General features: G+C 39.7%; 1 protein-coding gene across 4 annotated transcripts in view; it reads right to left on the minus strand.

Moving 5' to 3' along the window:
* The window catches only part of PLEKHA8 (pleckstrin homology domain containing A8), a 92,479-nt gene that overhangs the window by 28,744 nt on the left and 46,914 nt on the right, over positions 1-16,821 (minus strand). Inside the window, exon 14 of one of the 4 annotated variants that reach the window (XM_003270476.4) lies at positions 7,228-13,251. The exons of the other annotated variants lie outside the window; for them this stretch is intronic. Within the exon in view, the coding sequence (XP_003270524.2) occupies positions 13,054-13,251 (198 nt within the window). The 3' untranslated portion in view covers positions 7,228-13,053. Of the gene's footprint in view, positions 1-7,227; positions 13,252-16,821 lie in introns of those variants that run through there. 4 annotated transcript variants of the gene reach the window in all.

Raw genomic sequence — 16,821 nt, forward strand, 5'->3', positions numbered from 1 at the left:
ATGCTGAACTAATGCTCTATGGCCCAGCAATTTCACTTGGGCAGAGAAAGGATTGACATTTCATTTTCAAACTCACAGAAGCACAAAGAAAGAAATCTTTCAGCTCCTTCAGTGAACTGCAGCCAATTCATGTGCAAAATCCCCATGTTGCTAAGAGTCTCTCCGGCTTCTTGTAAGATGACTGTCAACCACTCCAAATGGCTTTTTTTCCTAATTTTCCATTTATTTCAGATGTACTGGACAAGTCCCTAGGTATCATACTGGCATTCAGTCTTTCCCTTTAGCCCGAAAAGAATGTCCCAACACTTAATGAGTGGTATAAAATGGAATATTTGGATGAGCAATAGCTTCATGTGGGTAAAGGAATAGCAGCTTATGAGAAAAATTAGCAGCGAAAAAAAAGTGTGGTGAGATAAAGCTAGAAATTTTAAAGAACCTTGATAGGAGTTATGAAGCAAATGTCATTATAAGGAGCAGCACCTGCCAGGGGCCCACCACACTCTACAGTGATTTTTAACCTTGTTTTTAGAATAACACCTCCCATCCTCCATTAAAAAATAAAAAAAAATCACAGGCATCAAACAAAAGTCAAGCAATATAGTAAAGTACAAAAAAAAAAGTAAAACAAAATCAATACCCACCTAAAAATAATCGTAATCCACTTTAGGTGATTATAATTCTTGATTTGTCTCTACAGAGATAGAGAGATAGAGGAAATATATATTTAGAGATAGAGTCTTGCCGTATTGCCCGGGCTGGAGGGCAGTGGCCTGCAGCCTTGAACTCCTGGGCTCAAGTGATCTTCCCACCTCACTCTCCTGAGTAGTTGGAACTATAGGCATGCACCATCATGCCTGGCTAATTTTCAAAGATTTTTTTGTAGAGAAGGGGTCTTGCTCTGTTGCCCAGGCTCAAGTGATCCTCCTTGCCTCAGCCTCCCAAAGCACTGGGATTACAGGTGTGAGCCACCATGCCTGGCTGAGGAATTTTTATAAACGTAAAATCATATTTATTTTTAACTTATTTCTTAACACATTTATTTTTAAATAAATAGCATTCAGCTAATTGGCTCATATTTAAGACAAGAAACTAAAGTGAACTGAAACAATATGTATTTCTTTTTAGAAACCTGTTTATTTAAAAGATTACCAAAAAATTTAAGAAATTATGTTTTTGAAAAAAGTTTAGACAGTATCAAGTCTCTGCTATGAAAATAAGAGGGCATTAGTGCTCTTATATCCTCCCTTCTCCCATTCCCAATTTATTAGCTATCTTAGGGTTTGTAATATTTATAATCTATATCTATACTATGACTATAATTTCCAGTTTGACCTTGGTTCACCACCAGTTTTTTTTCCTACTAGCTCATCCATCATTGAATTATTGGGTTCATCTTTCCTATCAAAAGGTTTCCTTGAGAAGGGCACTCAGGTGTTATGTTCTGAGTTCTTACTTGCTTAAGAGAACTTGACATTAGATTTGACGACTTGGTTGGCAATAATACATTTGAGTCATTCTTTTTTCCTACTCAGAACTTTGGAAATACTCCCCCATTGTTTCCTGTCACAGAATCTTGTGGAAAGGAAGTTTGAGGTCCCTTGGTGACTTGCTTCTTCTGCCTGAATGGTGAGGAATTCTTTCTTCATTCTTGAAGTTCAGGATCTTCATCAGGGTATGTTTTGGTGTCAAGTGTTTTCTGTTGGATTTCCTACAACATAGTGCACTCTTTTAATCTAAAGATTCCTTCCTTCATTTCAGGAAAAATCTTCTGTATTTTATCTCCAGATACGTTTTTAGTTCCTTTTTATTTTTGGTCACCAATTATTCTTACGTCAGAATATCTCGATACTCCTACATTTATCCTTTCAGGAATTACTCGAATCCCTGTTTTAAAAATTCTTCATTCACTGCATCATTTCAAGCCTTTTCTTCTGTTATCAATTCCATTTTCGACCATGTTTTTTGCTATTTTGAATACATTTATTTGTTCTATATTATTTTAGGGAAGTTTTCTTATCTCTGCCATCTGCCTTTTTATCTCATTCTGTTGTTTCACCAGCTCCTGAGTGCTTGTTTTATTGAGTTCATGTTTTCTAAGTTCTCTGCGAACACAACACACCTGTGGGAACTTTTGTTTCTTGGACTAGCTTTTTTTCCATATTGGTTTCATCTGTTTCCCACTCCACCCCACCCCCTTTCTGGCTGTAGCATACTCACACAGTTGCCAGGCCATCTTCCTTACATTTGCTCATGTTTAAGGTGAGCAGCTCTGTTCAGACCAGGTATTTGCTTTCATACAGTGTCGGTGTATTCTCCTTGGCATATTTCCCATCTTGTTTGGCATCTATTTCGCTTCCCCTGTAGGCTTGTGTTCGATGTACTTTCCCAATGGATGACATTGAAAATATTTAAGCATCAACATGTCATAGACATTGAGCAGACAGAGCAGAGGTTGGTCATAGCTCTGGGCCACATGTTACTCCTGTAGTTGCTGGTCTGTGGGGTGGTCTGGAGTTGGAGGGCTTCTTGTGAGAGGGGCTGGGGTGGCCAGAACAGCATGAGACACTTGGATAAGTGATTCTTGCCATCGTGGTGTGGAATTATTTTGATATTTTAATAACCAGCACAGCCACATTAGTGTGTACCAGCCAAATATGAGCCCAGCCTGTCTGTGTCTCTGTGTCTGTATGGAGGAGGAAGGAGCTGTGTGTGTACAGAGGCTTTTACTAGAGGACTGCACTCTGCTCTGTCTTCTGATACTTGTGTTAAGTCCTGCACCAGAGTGAATTCTGAATGAAGAGGAGACATATCTACTGTATGTACAGGGGACACAGCCTTTGGAATGCAGGCTTGTCTCTTAATTCAGGGATGAGCTAGTTCCAGTCCTCTGTTTCACCCATCTCTCCCCAGCAAACTCCATCCAAAAACCCACTCCCACCCCACCCTACAACACCCCCACTCAAAAGAAGGAAGAGATAAAGATACTCATCCTGCCACTATTCACTAATTAACTTCTTTCCAAAACCCGAAATTTCAATGAGTGTTCTGCATCTTGCCAATCCCCTCTAGCGGGTGGGATTAGGAGCTCTTCTTTCTTACCAGAAAAATCTGGTCTTTTTGTTTGACTATCATCTTTTGAAGTTTAAGACACAGAAACAAGGGTGGGCTCCTTCCATTGCCTGGGTGCTAGTGAATTTTTTTTGAGTTTTACTTTTTGAATTTTTATTTATTCTGGTTGTTCTTTATGTTCAGCTTTAGGGGATGAAGGGGCTGTGATCTGGCCATATTTATCCTAAAAGATCCCACAGTACAATTTTAAAGGACTAAACCAGCAGCTCTGGGGGTTCTCACTCTGGGCTGCAAATTAGAATCACTGGGGAGATTTTAACATCGGTGACAGGCTACATTCCTAAACCTGATTTAAGTGGTCTGGGAGATGCTCAGATATAAGTGGTATATGTATTTTTTCTTATTTGCTTGTTTTTTGAGTCCTTCCAGTGATTCTAATGCACAAACAGGGTGAGAACCATGAGCTTGACCTTGCATTCTAATCGTTCATAATTTGATATATATAAGCACCTATAAAATACAAACATTTTGCATGTGCATTAACAAAGACAAAATAAAAAAACACATAAATTATTTATACTTTGAGTGGTCAGTCACTCAAAAAGTATTTCTTGAGCAGCCAAGGAAGCAGGAGGGAATAGAAGTGTATGGTTTTGCTTCAAAAATATTTTTATCTAGCTGGCTAACAGAACTAACACATCTGGAAGAATCACAAAGCACATTGGTGGTGACGCCCAACTCCTAAGACAGTTTTGGAATTCTACCACGGACAAGGAAGGCACTGTCAGGTGCGGGGCACATTGACATGAAGGTAAAGTTCATGATTTAATGAGAGAGGTGGCTACACCAATAACCAGAACCTAACACCAAAGAATTAGTCCAGTTACCTTGGAGTCACACTTCCCATCCCTAAGTTGTAATTCATAAAGTATCATTTAGAAATGCAGAGGATGTTTAGAGGTAAAATCCATAGCAGAGATGTAGTGAGTCTGGGAAGATTTTGAGGGGCTTCCAGGAATAAGGATGAGAAAAGGGCATACCAAGTTTGTGAAGGGACTTAAAGCCTGGCATAGAGTCACGGGGAGCATTTTCAGGTTTGGAAGGCCATGACAGGTTGAAGAGCAGAGAATCCAGAGATCAAGCTGTAGCTGTGCACAGCACTGGGAGTATGGAGGCTGAGGCAGGCCTTGCTGACACAGCAGGTATAGTGAGGAAGTGAGAAAAGAGTTTAGAGTGTCTGAATTTCTTGCCTGAGAGACTAAAACAATGGTGACTCAACTGACTTGGATGGAAAAGCTTTAGGTGCAACCAAGTTTGGCTTTGGGGTTTCAGGTGAAGGTAGGGTCTCTAAGGGATGGTCAAGAGGTAGGTGGGTCTGGATTGGAGCTCTGAGACCACAGCCCAGGTGAGTGACCTGTGCCTGAAGTATAACTGAAGGGTTATCTGCAGGGAGGAGAGCAGAGAGCCAGGTCTAAATTAGGAACAAGATGGAGAATCATCACATCTCCCCCAGTGACCACAGAACTCTGGGGAAGAGGATTGGTCACTGAAGCACAATGATCAGGGGAAGGGGAGGATGAGGGAATAGGGAATTCACTGTCTAAGGTGATCTCATAAAAGACTCTGAAGCAGAATTTGACTTCACAATATCTAAAAACCTTTCCAAGAAGCTGGACTCTCAAGCCAAAGCAAAACGTCCTAGGTCCTAAAACTGGCCATACACAAGTGTCAGCAAAGATGTGACAACTTTGTTCTCTGAGGACAATGCATTCATACAGCAAATCATCCCAAACGTGATCTGTGTCCTCAGTGCTAATGTCAGACCATCATCATTCATCAATTCTCCATTAACCTGAACCACACTGCTCCAAAGGTGGTTATCTCCATTTTGTGCCTCTGGAGAGGATGACAATAATAATGACAGTGTCAGGATGTGTGTGTCAATCCATGTGGACACACACACACAGGACATGTGTTTGTATCATAAAAGAGCATCTCTTCTAATCTACCAACAAGAGTGAAAGAAAAAATAAAAATATCAACTCTAGGGTCATTCTATTCCTTCTTGCTCTTTTGGTTTCTCTACTGCAGCACAGATGAGCACAGATCTTCCAGGTGTGTCCAGGTTATCACAGAGTGATGGTAGAACAGAAAATGCACCAGTACCTGCAGATTCTGGAGTAACAGCAAGTGGCATGCACAGCCACACTCTGTTCTCCTTAGCCGGACCCTCATGACCACAAGGCAGCTGTACTCCTCTACCCACTGGAAGTTGGGACAGACATCCAAACACATTCTTTTTCTGAAACCAGCTCTGTTCATCCTCTAGACAGCAGTCCAAGAGCCCCAAAGGGTACAGCTGAAGAACAGCAATGAACTCCCTTCATATACCTCCCATCTGAGCACACTCCTCCACCTAGGCACAGAGAGGCCAAAGGTAGATAGCTGGTCCTTACACAGCCTGCTCCAGTGGTACTGATGTTTTAGATTTATAAGAAGCCATTATGAGAAAGATCTTGGGGTTCAGTGGGGTACTGCTCATAACTTAGAATAAGCAAAGCCCATACAGACTGACTTCAGGTCTGAAAGGCACTTCCTTTCTTACCCAGTGAGGCAGATGGTGGTGGTGATTCCTCAACATATCTCATTTGGGTTTTGCTTTAAGATTTGCCTATATTCAGTGTGGAACAATGACAGACGAGCTCGTCACAGTGATTGTTTGAAGGGATACTGGCCCATTAAAATTAGTGCAAGTAAAAAGGTCAAGGCAGTGTATTGTAAAGGTACAGGTTTCTCAAGAAGAGGAACTTTAGGGCAAGGAACAAGGGCCTCCAGACAGCTGCAACTAGGAAAGGGAAGCCAGCCTTCAAGGAAACTTTGCTGGTGTCCCTGGCTACTACATGATTCTGCATCAGCGCTTATCGGTGTGCCTACGCCATCCTTTCTCTCTACCAGCTTCTTCTTCTTCCTTCTCTTGCACATGGCGCAACATAGCCACCCCAGTCCCAACTCTACTTGACCCTTTTGCTTAAGCACCTACCACTCAACACTCCTGTTTCTCTTTCAATCCCTCCCGCTCTCAATTCTAACGGACTCTGCTGTTGTGTTTAAAGAGGTGGCTGGAGAGGGCTCAAGTGGGCAATAGTGGCAAAATTCCCTGAGAAGCGGGTGGACAGGACAGCTCTCCAATGCCAGTCACACATATCTGTAGGTATCCTAATATGCACAAATAAGTGTATGAGAGGCAAAACCTGACAGGTTCAACACTACTTGGACATCAAGTGATTTAGGCAAAAAAGTGTCTGCTACTGATGTCATCTAATTAAGCATACAGCCACTGAAACATTAGGCTTAGCAAATTAATCTACTAATCATTCTGCATCTAGTGTCTCTGAAAACAGAATTAAACCAAGCCAAAGAACATAGCTACCTGTGAAAGTAGCGAGTCTTTCTCGAATGCTTAAAACACCCAGGGCAAGGCCATTCCAGAGGCTGTCTGATGCTTCAAAATGATCTTTTGTTTAGGTTTTAAACAGTTTCATAAAAATTTTGGAGCTTGGGGCTGGGCACAGTGGCTCAAGTTGTAATCCCAACACTTTGAGAGGCTGAGGTGAGCAGATCACTTGAGGCCAGAAGTTCGAGACCAGCCTGGGCAACGTAGTGAAACTCCATCTCTACTAAAATTAAAAGTCAGACATGGCAGCACACACCTGTAAACCCCAGCTACTCAGGAGGCTGAGGCATGAGAACCCCTTGAACCCAGGAAGTGGAGGTCACAGTGAGCTGAGATTGTGCCATTGCACTCCAGCCTGGGCAACAGAGCAAGACTGTCACACACACACACACACACACACACACACACACACACAAAGATTTTGGAGTTTGGTTGCCTGGGTTTGTAGCCTAGCTCTATTCCTCCTATTCCTCCTAGCTGTGGGATCTTAGGCAAGGGGCTTCCCCAATATATGCCTCAGTTTTCCCAGCTGTAACCTGAGGATAACAACAGTACCTGCCCTATGGAGTTATTAGGAGGATGAAATGTGCTTATATTTGTAAAGGGCTTAGGTTGATGCCCAGCAAGTCAACTGTGTTCCATAAATGAGACTTCTTATTGTCATATTCAATTAGGCAGAAAACCACACAAAAATCTTTAAGAACTTAATACTTTAAAAATAAGTTTATTATAACTAACGAATATAAAATCTGACAGATATTTTCAAACATTTTTGCAAAAAAAGTAAAACCCTCCCCTGTCCCCGCTCCCCACAAGATATAGATAAGGACTTGGACAGAGAAACAATACAAATCTAAACATGAAACTGTCGCTCATCGGTTGGTCCCAAGAGGCTCCAACATATTATATTCTAACTAAAGGTCCATTAAGTTTACAAGCCACTTGACACTTTTATAGTTTAACTTGCTTTCTACTCTGATTATGATGCTCATTCAAAATGCTGAGAGACAAGAACAGGTAACATTAATACTGCACATGACAAATATTCAAAGTGCATAAATCTATGAAACCACAAACATAAGAATACTAGGCATGGAATTAAACAGTGACTTAAAAATTAATGCAAGGAAATCTATGTACATTTTAGCCTTTGGCATCTGGTCTATCACGTTTCTTCTTTAAGTAGACATTAATTTTTTAAATCTATTAACCAGATTAAATTTATCTGAACACATTTCTCATCTGACACAGATTGTCCACAGCCAATTTCACATGAGGTAGTTGGGCTGTTTAATGACATTCTAGTGAAATTCTCATGATACATGGGAATTATACATTAAACATGCCGTGGAACTGGCTCGTAGCCTTCTAGGAAACAACAGAAGTACTTGTAGAGCATCCTTCCTATCAACACTGACTCCGCATACACCTATAAACAGACACACATACACAGGAGTCTGTGTGGGTAAGACCGACTTTGTAAGGGGTATCAACCATCCCAGGGTGTTCTGTTTGTAAGGTGTAGGGAGGAAATACTGACCACACTTCAAATATATGAAATATGAGAACAAGTGGATTATTATTCTTACATTCTCACATAGCTTAGCTGAAAACACTTGTTCACTCTGGAACAGAAGTGATTAATATGGGAAACAAAGAATTTTGAAGACTTTTGCATTGCAGAGTAGTGGTATTTTTTTCCTTTTAATTAAAGGCTATATAAAAACAGCAGAGGAGAAAGATCAATGCATGCATCAACTGTACCAGAGAGGCACTGTTAATGACTGTTTAATCATGCCCTGGAGTGCCTGAATGCAGCAGTGCAATGAGAAATCATGCAAATGGCCACTGTATACAGGACTACTGACTATCTGAGACAGGATGGGAATTGGGAACATTTACAGGGAAGGTCTAGTAAACAGCATATTTATGGAATTGTTGAAAGAACTCCTAATGACCTTGTAATACAGATAAACAGTCTTAAAATACCATTAGACAGCTAGTGAATTATTTTTTATGAAATGACTATGAAACCCCTGAGTAAGCAACTGCAGATTACAAAGGGACATACAGAAGTAGAATGTACTTCTAACGAAAGCATTCTATGTACAATTCATAAGAATACCAATTTACCATACATAATGAAGTTTGTGTAGAGACCTTGGGAGATCACAAAGAGTATCTGAAGTCAGGCCCTCTAAGACCAAACACATCAGCTCAGCTAACAGAACAATGGCTGAAAATATATTTTACTTATAAATTCTACATCTAAAAATTTTTAAATTTAAAAAAGGTTGATAGATTATCTTAAAAAAAGAAATGAAACATGAGGGAGAGCTGAATAGTTGTAAAACCTGTGACTAAAATCAGAAGCAACTGGTTTTAATCAGTGATTCAGAGATGCACCATTATATAACCAAATTCTTGTAGGACATGGTAGTTTGCTAGGAAAAAAACTTAATTTTCCTCCAGAAAGTTCCCCAAATGCCTCGCATCATCGTCTATTGCTCATGACCCTCTGACTCTATTGCCTTATCTGCTATTTCTCCATATGTATGATTTTCACAATCAGATTAAGTTTCCTTAAAAAAAAATCTCTTCAGCTCCTCTTTCCCTCACTTCAAATTTAGTGGAGAAAAATGTACTTTACTTATTTGGTCCCTATCACATATTTTTTAATTAAAAACACTTTTCTGAAAATATAAAGTTAAAAGCATCAACTTTTTGTTAATATATTTGGAAAGTAATAACCAAAAGGAGAAGAGTGCAAATTTTTCCAGCTGCACTCCTCTAATAATCATCTTTCCTAGGTGCCCCATGTCATGTCATTCACCTGCTTTCCAGCTACAAATGGGAATATGGGCTCCTTCTTAAGAAGCTCTTGCAGTCTGGGGGTGGGGGAACAGAATCCCCACTGATCGGGCACCTAGCCCTGGGCTAGGTTGGTGCCAGATGCTCTACATATGTGCTAGAAGCTGCTCCTGAGAAATGGGGCAGAACAAACATAAGTGGGGGTAGATTTGGTGGCTGATGGCAGTACTGCTGGCAATTTTCAGTAGCAAAGAAGAGAGAAAAGCAACAACGCTGGACTATGGAGTTCAGAAATCCCTCATCATGGAATATGACATTGGAGAAGTTTAATAATCAGAATAACATGCAAAAAATGATAAGAAGGTGCCTCAAGCCACTACTTATACATCCTAATGAGAACTGCCCTTCAAAGTCAATGTCTTGGGCCCACAGGCTCAACATTCTGTGAGAGCTCCTCTTCTGGAACTCCCTTCAGAGCTACATCAAGAGCCAATGAGAAGATCATCTTTTCCTCATAGTTACAATTTGGTTTCACTCCCAAAAGGGATCTCTCCAATTTAACATTTTTCACCAGCATTAGCTGTAAGGAATCTGACTTGCTTTCAAAAGTCAAGAGACTTGCCATCATTGAAAATATTTTGTTTAATTCAACAAATACACCCTGATCCCTACAAAGTGTAAACACTGGCTTTTACCGTAGGGAGAAGTACAGGCACGATGAAATTGTGTGGAAATGTCTCATAAGGGGTTAGCCTAATGTTACTTATTTGTGTCTACAATACCTAGTAGACCAACTTCCTTTTTCTTCCGGTTCTCTCTAAAGGTTACGCTAGAAAAATAATCCTAAAAATGCTTTGAGCTATGAGAACAAGGTGATTACTCTGCCAACAAAATACTAGTTTTCTCACCTCGTCTCACAGTAATGGTGAAAGTAAACTTAGTTGTCCCAGAAGTCTTGGAGGGCTATAGAGAGAAAGCTTTAAATATCTTTTCTCATTGCCCCCTTCTTGGAAAGTGACTACACATCAGCACAAATTATGACTTTAACTAAAACAGAGAGCAAATACTGTAGATGTAGGAGGAAGCTCTGACTATGCCAAGGTTCAGGTTAAGCTGAATTTACTGTTTAGTATTAGGTTCAATTTCTAATATTTTTATTTAAGGATCCTCAGTTCCTTAAGCAAACTTTTACACATCTTAAACAAACTTTTATACATCTTAGGCAAACTTAGTATGCTCTAGTGGGGAAAATACCTATTAAAAAATACTACCCTCTTTCTACAAATGTGGAAAAAGGGTAATTGGAAAATGTAACTTATTCAAGCTGTTCTGTCTGATCTGGGTTCTCAAAGATCTCAGATAATATTAAGCCCCTCATTCCCAGCAAACTGAGTTGTGTACATCTAGGCACTACCTATACAAATGCAAAATGGCCATGCTGAGCAGCTTTCCTTTTGTGTGTATTCAGAGCTGTGGTGGCAAACCTGAGGTATTTTCAGAGTGCCACCTCTCCAAGAGACCACAGAGTTCACCTGAGGTGACAGGGAGCACCAGCAGCTGTTTAGAATGATCACACTGCACAATTCTAACCACCACCTGGTATCATCCCCTCTAAATGGTACAATGCCTAAAACATCTTCATTCAAAGTACAAGCAAAAACTGGCTGCTTTTTCTTTTTCCGTTTTAGGGGGCTATGTCAAGGGCAGGGACTATCCCTGAGTCCTGCCATCATACTCATACTAATCAGAGAAGGAGATCTATACTCACTGCTCATGAGAGTGGGAGGGAAATAACACACACACACCTTGGCAAAATACAAAATAATCAACATTGTTTTAATACCCCCCTTCTTTCTCCCTAGCCTTAAAACATGAGATGTTGATTTTTGAAGTTTAAGTATTTTCCAGAAGTCTTTATGTGGGCAAAATACCTAATTAATCTGAGCTAAATAAATGTTCATTTGTTTAAAGACACACAAAGGCAAAACCAAAACCCCTCCCTACATAAACTTCTCTGACTAAAGAGAATTCTCTCCATCCTAGACATCTGCGGCAGGAACAGCATCATCTAGAGACAATGCTCAACTCAATCAAGCCCCTCAAAAGAGCTTCTACCCTGGATAACTACCTCATGTTGGAACTTCCCTTCCTGTTACTAGAAGGAAGTAGCCTCTAATGGGGAAGGTACCCATGGCTTCTCTCTGATGCACACTCGAGACAGCTCTACTGAGACTAGGGCCAGGGTTGGAGCATCACATTGTGCAGAACAATGCCCACTCAACATTGTTTTATGAAACAATGTTTCTTAAGTTTTAAGAAGTTTAAGAAACTGTTTTCTTAAGTCTCATCTTTCAACTCTGACACTGTCCCAAAGCTTTTGAGATTGATAAACAGCTGCATTTTGCCTGCTCTGCACTTTTGGTGATTAAACCGAGATTGATCGGTAAGCAGGTTCAGAGTCATGGCCCCTGAATGCAATGCAAAGGGCTACTGGCTGGGTGTCAATGCTGGCTCAATTAAGAGTGCTGCTGAGTAAACTTGCTTCACTTCTCACTCTCCATTTAGCTATTTTATTTAAATGGTGGCTTCTTCTTTGAAAAAAAATAAGGACATATCATTTAGTTCTTGAAGAAAACTGGTAATTTTATAAACTAGAATTTAATCTAGTTGCTCTTCAATACTGGGTGCAGAAGAATCATGTGTAAAGTTTATCAAAACGCAGATTCCTATGTCCCACCACCTAGACTCTGGTTCTTTAGGTCAAAATAAGGCCTGGGGATCTGCTGTTTGAACAAGCACTCCGTATGACTTTGATGCAAAGGCAGTCCAGGTCACACTTGGAAATTATCTGGCTCCTCTGCTTAGAAACTATGTGACTGTGAACATATCCCTCAACTTCTAAACCTTGCTTTTGAAGTGGGGTAGTAATCCCTTTGGGTATCATTCCTTGTGATGTCCAATTGAGATAATGCATGGGGAACATGCTGGTAAATGGTAGGCAGTTGGGAGGTGTCATCTCAAATGACCTGCCCCACCTCTCTCATATTCTCCCCTCCAACTTGGGGTTAGGGCACACCATTAATCTTCTCAGAGCAACGGTCTCATGTCTGTCAGCAAGGATGGCACTCCTGTCCACGTCTTCTTCGCCTCCCACAATTGCATGGTCATGTGAGTGCCCTGAACATCTTTACTACATAGGCCGTTATCACTGACAGAGTTGCAGTGAAGAGGGTCCACCGAAGAACATCTAGGAACAGCAAACTCTACACAGCTTCAACAAAGCAGCTTATACTACCTCCAAATGTCTAGTCTAAGTTGGCTGAGACACTGGCTATGAATTATGGTACTTAATATGGAATTTGCTGATTTTCAGCTTGGGTTTGGGTGGCCCATTAGACTAAAATATAAAAACAATACAATACACAATAACAGCAAATTTGTTTGTTAAATCTGCTCTTATAACTTGCTGTTCGAGTCTACAGCAGCTTATCATTTGGTTTCCAGTAGGCCTGCTGAACTGAAATATATAGCACCTTGATCTTTAAACAAAACACATATGCATTTTAAAAATTATAAAAGCACTGGGTTTTGCCTCCTCCTGTCCATCCCCTCAAGTGAAGGGGTTGGAGAGGGTTGAGGCTGTTGCTGGAAATTAAGTAGGGCAACAAAACACTTTAGCACTTTATTCCCTGAAGTTAGGAGGTGCTGCCCAGCAGCCATCATACCACCTCATCAGATTCCAGCCCGTGGACCTCGTATAAAGTGTCCAGTATGGCCAGCTGCCTCTCCATGGCAGGGAGGTAAAGGCTGAGGTCCCTCTGCATCCCAATACTGAAAGCTTCTTTCTGGTGGTCACCTTCCTTTATGGTTAACGCGGCCACAAAATCTTCATAGGACGGAGCTGCCCTTAAAGCTAACTGCAAAAGAATAACCCATGAGAATCTGCATCAAGTCTGCCTCTCACACACTTATTTTTATGCATGTGCACATACACACACATACTTTCACACATACAAACAGCTGAGAAGAGCAAGAGTAAAGAAATATGACTACCCTTCTAATATGTGGCTTCTCTAAAATTATGTTTCAACAGCCAATTCAAATAACTTTAAGGCTAGAAGAAACAAGTATGTACTTGGGCCACCTTAAGGATAAATAATGCTATCACATCGGGGAATGCTGAGAGACAGAGTCTGAGAAAAGCTCCCTTCTGATCCACAGTGTGATCCAGACTATTCCCCTAAAATCCTCAGAATCTATATGCATGTTGCCATCTTTATTGGTCTTTATTCACACATGGCCCGTCTTCCAGGGCATCTCATTGTCTTATTTGTATCTCATCTCTATATATTTCTTTGCATATCTTCTATTTTTCCCCCATATGAATAATCTTTCCTTTGCGCTCTTGAATGCTTTCTAGAAAGGAAGGGAGCTAACATTTGTTGTTTGCTTGTGCGCTGATGCTTTAACATAGTTTATTCTAGTTGATCTTTATAAGAACCCTGTACAGTTTGTATCTCTATTTTATGTATAAATGTCATACAGCTAATGAGTGCCAGGGCTAGGATCTGAACTTGGATCATCTCTGTGTTTTTCAACCACACCACCATACTATGCCACTTCCCTAACAGATTTCCTAGGCATCTTATCCTTCTCTTCCTTTGCAGGCCAATATTCCCTAAGCTTGCTAAAATCTGTTTTCTGGCGTTCACTAGATCTCAGCAGAGGCTTTTTGGAGAATCTTGAATTATCATTCCACAGCTGCTTTCCTGATCTTCCTTATACTTTGAATGTCTTTGAGAATCAGACCTCCCCATTTTTGCAGTAAGAGAGTGACTGGCATTATCATGCAGTGGCTAAAGCACAGACTTAGATGAAGCAGACCTGGACTTGAATCTCAGATCTTTCACATACTAGTTTGAGGAATTTATGCAAAGTGCTTAACTACCTAGAATCTCAGTTTCCTTATTTATAGAAGAAGACTAATACCACTTTCCTTATTTTAAGGGTTAATGGGATCTGTAGGAAGTGTTTAGCCCACTGCCTGGCACATGATAAATACTTAGATAATGTTAAAAGTACAAGGGAGTGGGAAAACTGAAAATGAAGAGAATGCAGTTATCCAAAAACATAACAAAAGAAAATCTCCCAGAACTGGAGGATAGGAATCTCTAGATTTAAAGACCTAATCAAGTGCTCAGCATAATGAATGAGACCAAAAGGGCACATCATGAAATTTCAGAATGTGGGGATAAACAATCTAAAACATCTCGAAAGGGACAAGGAACAGATTATATATAATAGAATAGGATTTTACAATAGTAACAGTGGAAGCTGGACAATAGAGGAATGCCTTCAAAATTTGGAGGGAAAATGTTTATTAACCCAGAATTCTACACTCAGCCATCAGCACTCTGGAAAAAAAAGCGGAGAACCAGTAATAGAGTTCAACTGTCTAGTCTGATTGACGAGGAAACCAAAAAGGTCAAATGAAGGCTAGTTAGTGACCAAGATGGAGGCAGCCACCTTGCCTGAAATGGCTATCAGCTCAGTAGAGTATAACTGCTGAAAGATTAAAAGGTCACTATTTGGCTGATAAATAAGTCAAATTCCTTGGATGTAAACAGTGTTTCCCTCAGCAACTGAGATTAGTTAACATGAATTTGGCTCTGCAAGTTAGCATATTAGAAAACTTATAAACCTTCCAAAGTAGGCATGACTTGGAGAGTAATACAGAGGGTGAAAAGGCCAATCTAGCTACAGAATTAACTCCTCTATTGATAAGGCTGTTGCCAAATGCATTACATAATCTATTTTCTTAAAAACCAACACCTTTATTGGCAATAATATTTAAAGACTTCAAGATGTTTTTACTCTACAACCTTGGGTGTATTACCTCATCGCTTTGTGTCTCAGGTTTCTCTGTCTATAAGCAGGGAAAATAATGAAATCTATCTCAGGGTTATGAGACTTAGAAATTTATGTATGTCACGCACGTAAAACAACATCTAGTGCATGTTAAGTGCTCAAAACTGTAAACTGTGGTTGTAGTTCTTAGTATTCGACATAGCAGTTCTACTTCTAGGAATTTATTTTGAGGAAATAAGAGTTTTATTCAAAAATGCATATAAACAGATGCTGTTTTATTTCTAACCTGTTTTATTCTAAACTTAGAAGCAGCTTAAGTCTCTCACACAGAGGACTGAGCAAATAAATTATGATATCTCCATACTAGGAAAATATTATACAGTCACTAAAAATAGTGTTTTTTTCAAAGACTCTTTTATGGCATTTAAAAATGATAATGATAGATTCTATTCAGTTGGGGGTGACATAAAATTAAATAAGCTAAAGGTAGAAAAAATGTATATACATATACAGAGTAAGTATACAAAATAAAGATAATTATACACATATACCATATGCATGTATAAACATCTATATATTTAAGTATATAAAATAGATCAATATTTAAAACAATATGTAAATTAAAAAGCTAAGACGCTAAAATAAAAAAATGTTAAAAAAGGAAAATATGGACAGTTTTAATTTCTTCCCTTTCTACCATGATTTCTAAAATTTTTTATGAGTCTAAATTAGTATAATAAAGTTAAAAAGTCCTCTTAAAGACTTATGCTTTGCATTCATTAAAGTACAGGGTAAAGGAAAAAAAGATTTATGCTTATAAGTTTTCTACTATAGCTGCATTCTTATTGACAATATCTCAGGGATTATCAATATTTCAGGATTAAATTTTGCATTCGATACTGAACCCTTCCCCCCACACTTGTTTTGAGGCAACTCAAGTGTCAGGCACATGCTAGCAATCACAATAATCACAATATTCATTCGGGGAGATCAATGAACACAGTGAGCATCCATTGCCTAAGAACTCAGTAGAGGCCTCTCAGTGATTGTGTCTTCACTGCAGAGAGCTCTAATGGAGGTGAGCACTAGCACCCTGGAGATGACAGATCTGAGTTTAGACCTGAGCTCTGACATAGCCTCACTCTGGTACTTGGGGACTGGAATTAATTGTTCTGAATTTGTAAAATAGTGGGAGTTAATCCTGAGAATTAATGAAGATAAAGAATATGAAAGTACCTGTTAGAGTGCCTGGTACACAACAAGTGTCCAATAGCTACATGGTGGCAATTATGATTATTCAAGGTGTATTGAAGGTAAGGGTGAGCAGTCTGTAGCTTCATTTGGTCCAGCACCTATCCCAGTGAACAGTGAATGGGATATGGAGCTTTAATCTCCATGCTTTCAAAAAATATTTCATTTTCACTAGAATCTGATTTCTTGTACTATACATTCTTCCCACTTTATCGGCCTCCCTAATAAAGCACGACCCAAACAGTTCTTTCTTTAGGCAAATGATGCATCCTTTACATCAGTAAAAGATACCATCTGCAAGGCTACTTTATTTCCCAACCTTCCAAAGAAGGTGAGTACATTCTATGAGGTTTCCTGACATACAACTG

The sequence above is a fragment of the Nomascus leucogenys genome, chromosome 17, assembly GCF_006542625.1.
Source record: "Nomascus leucogenys isolate Asia chromosome 17, Asia_NLE_v1, whole genome shotgun sequence".
NCBI lineage: Eukaryota > Metazoa > Chordata > Mammalia > Primates > Hylobatidae > Nomascus > Nomascus leucogenys.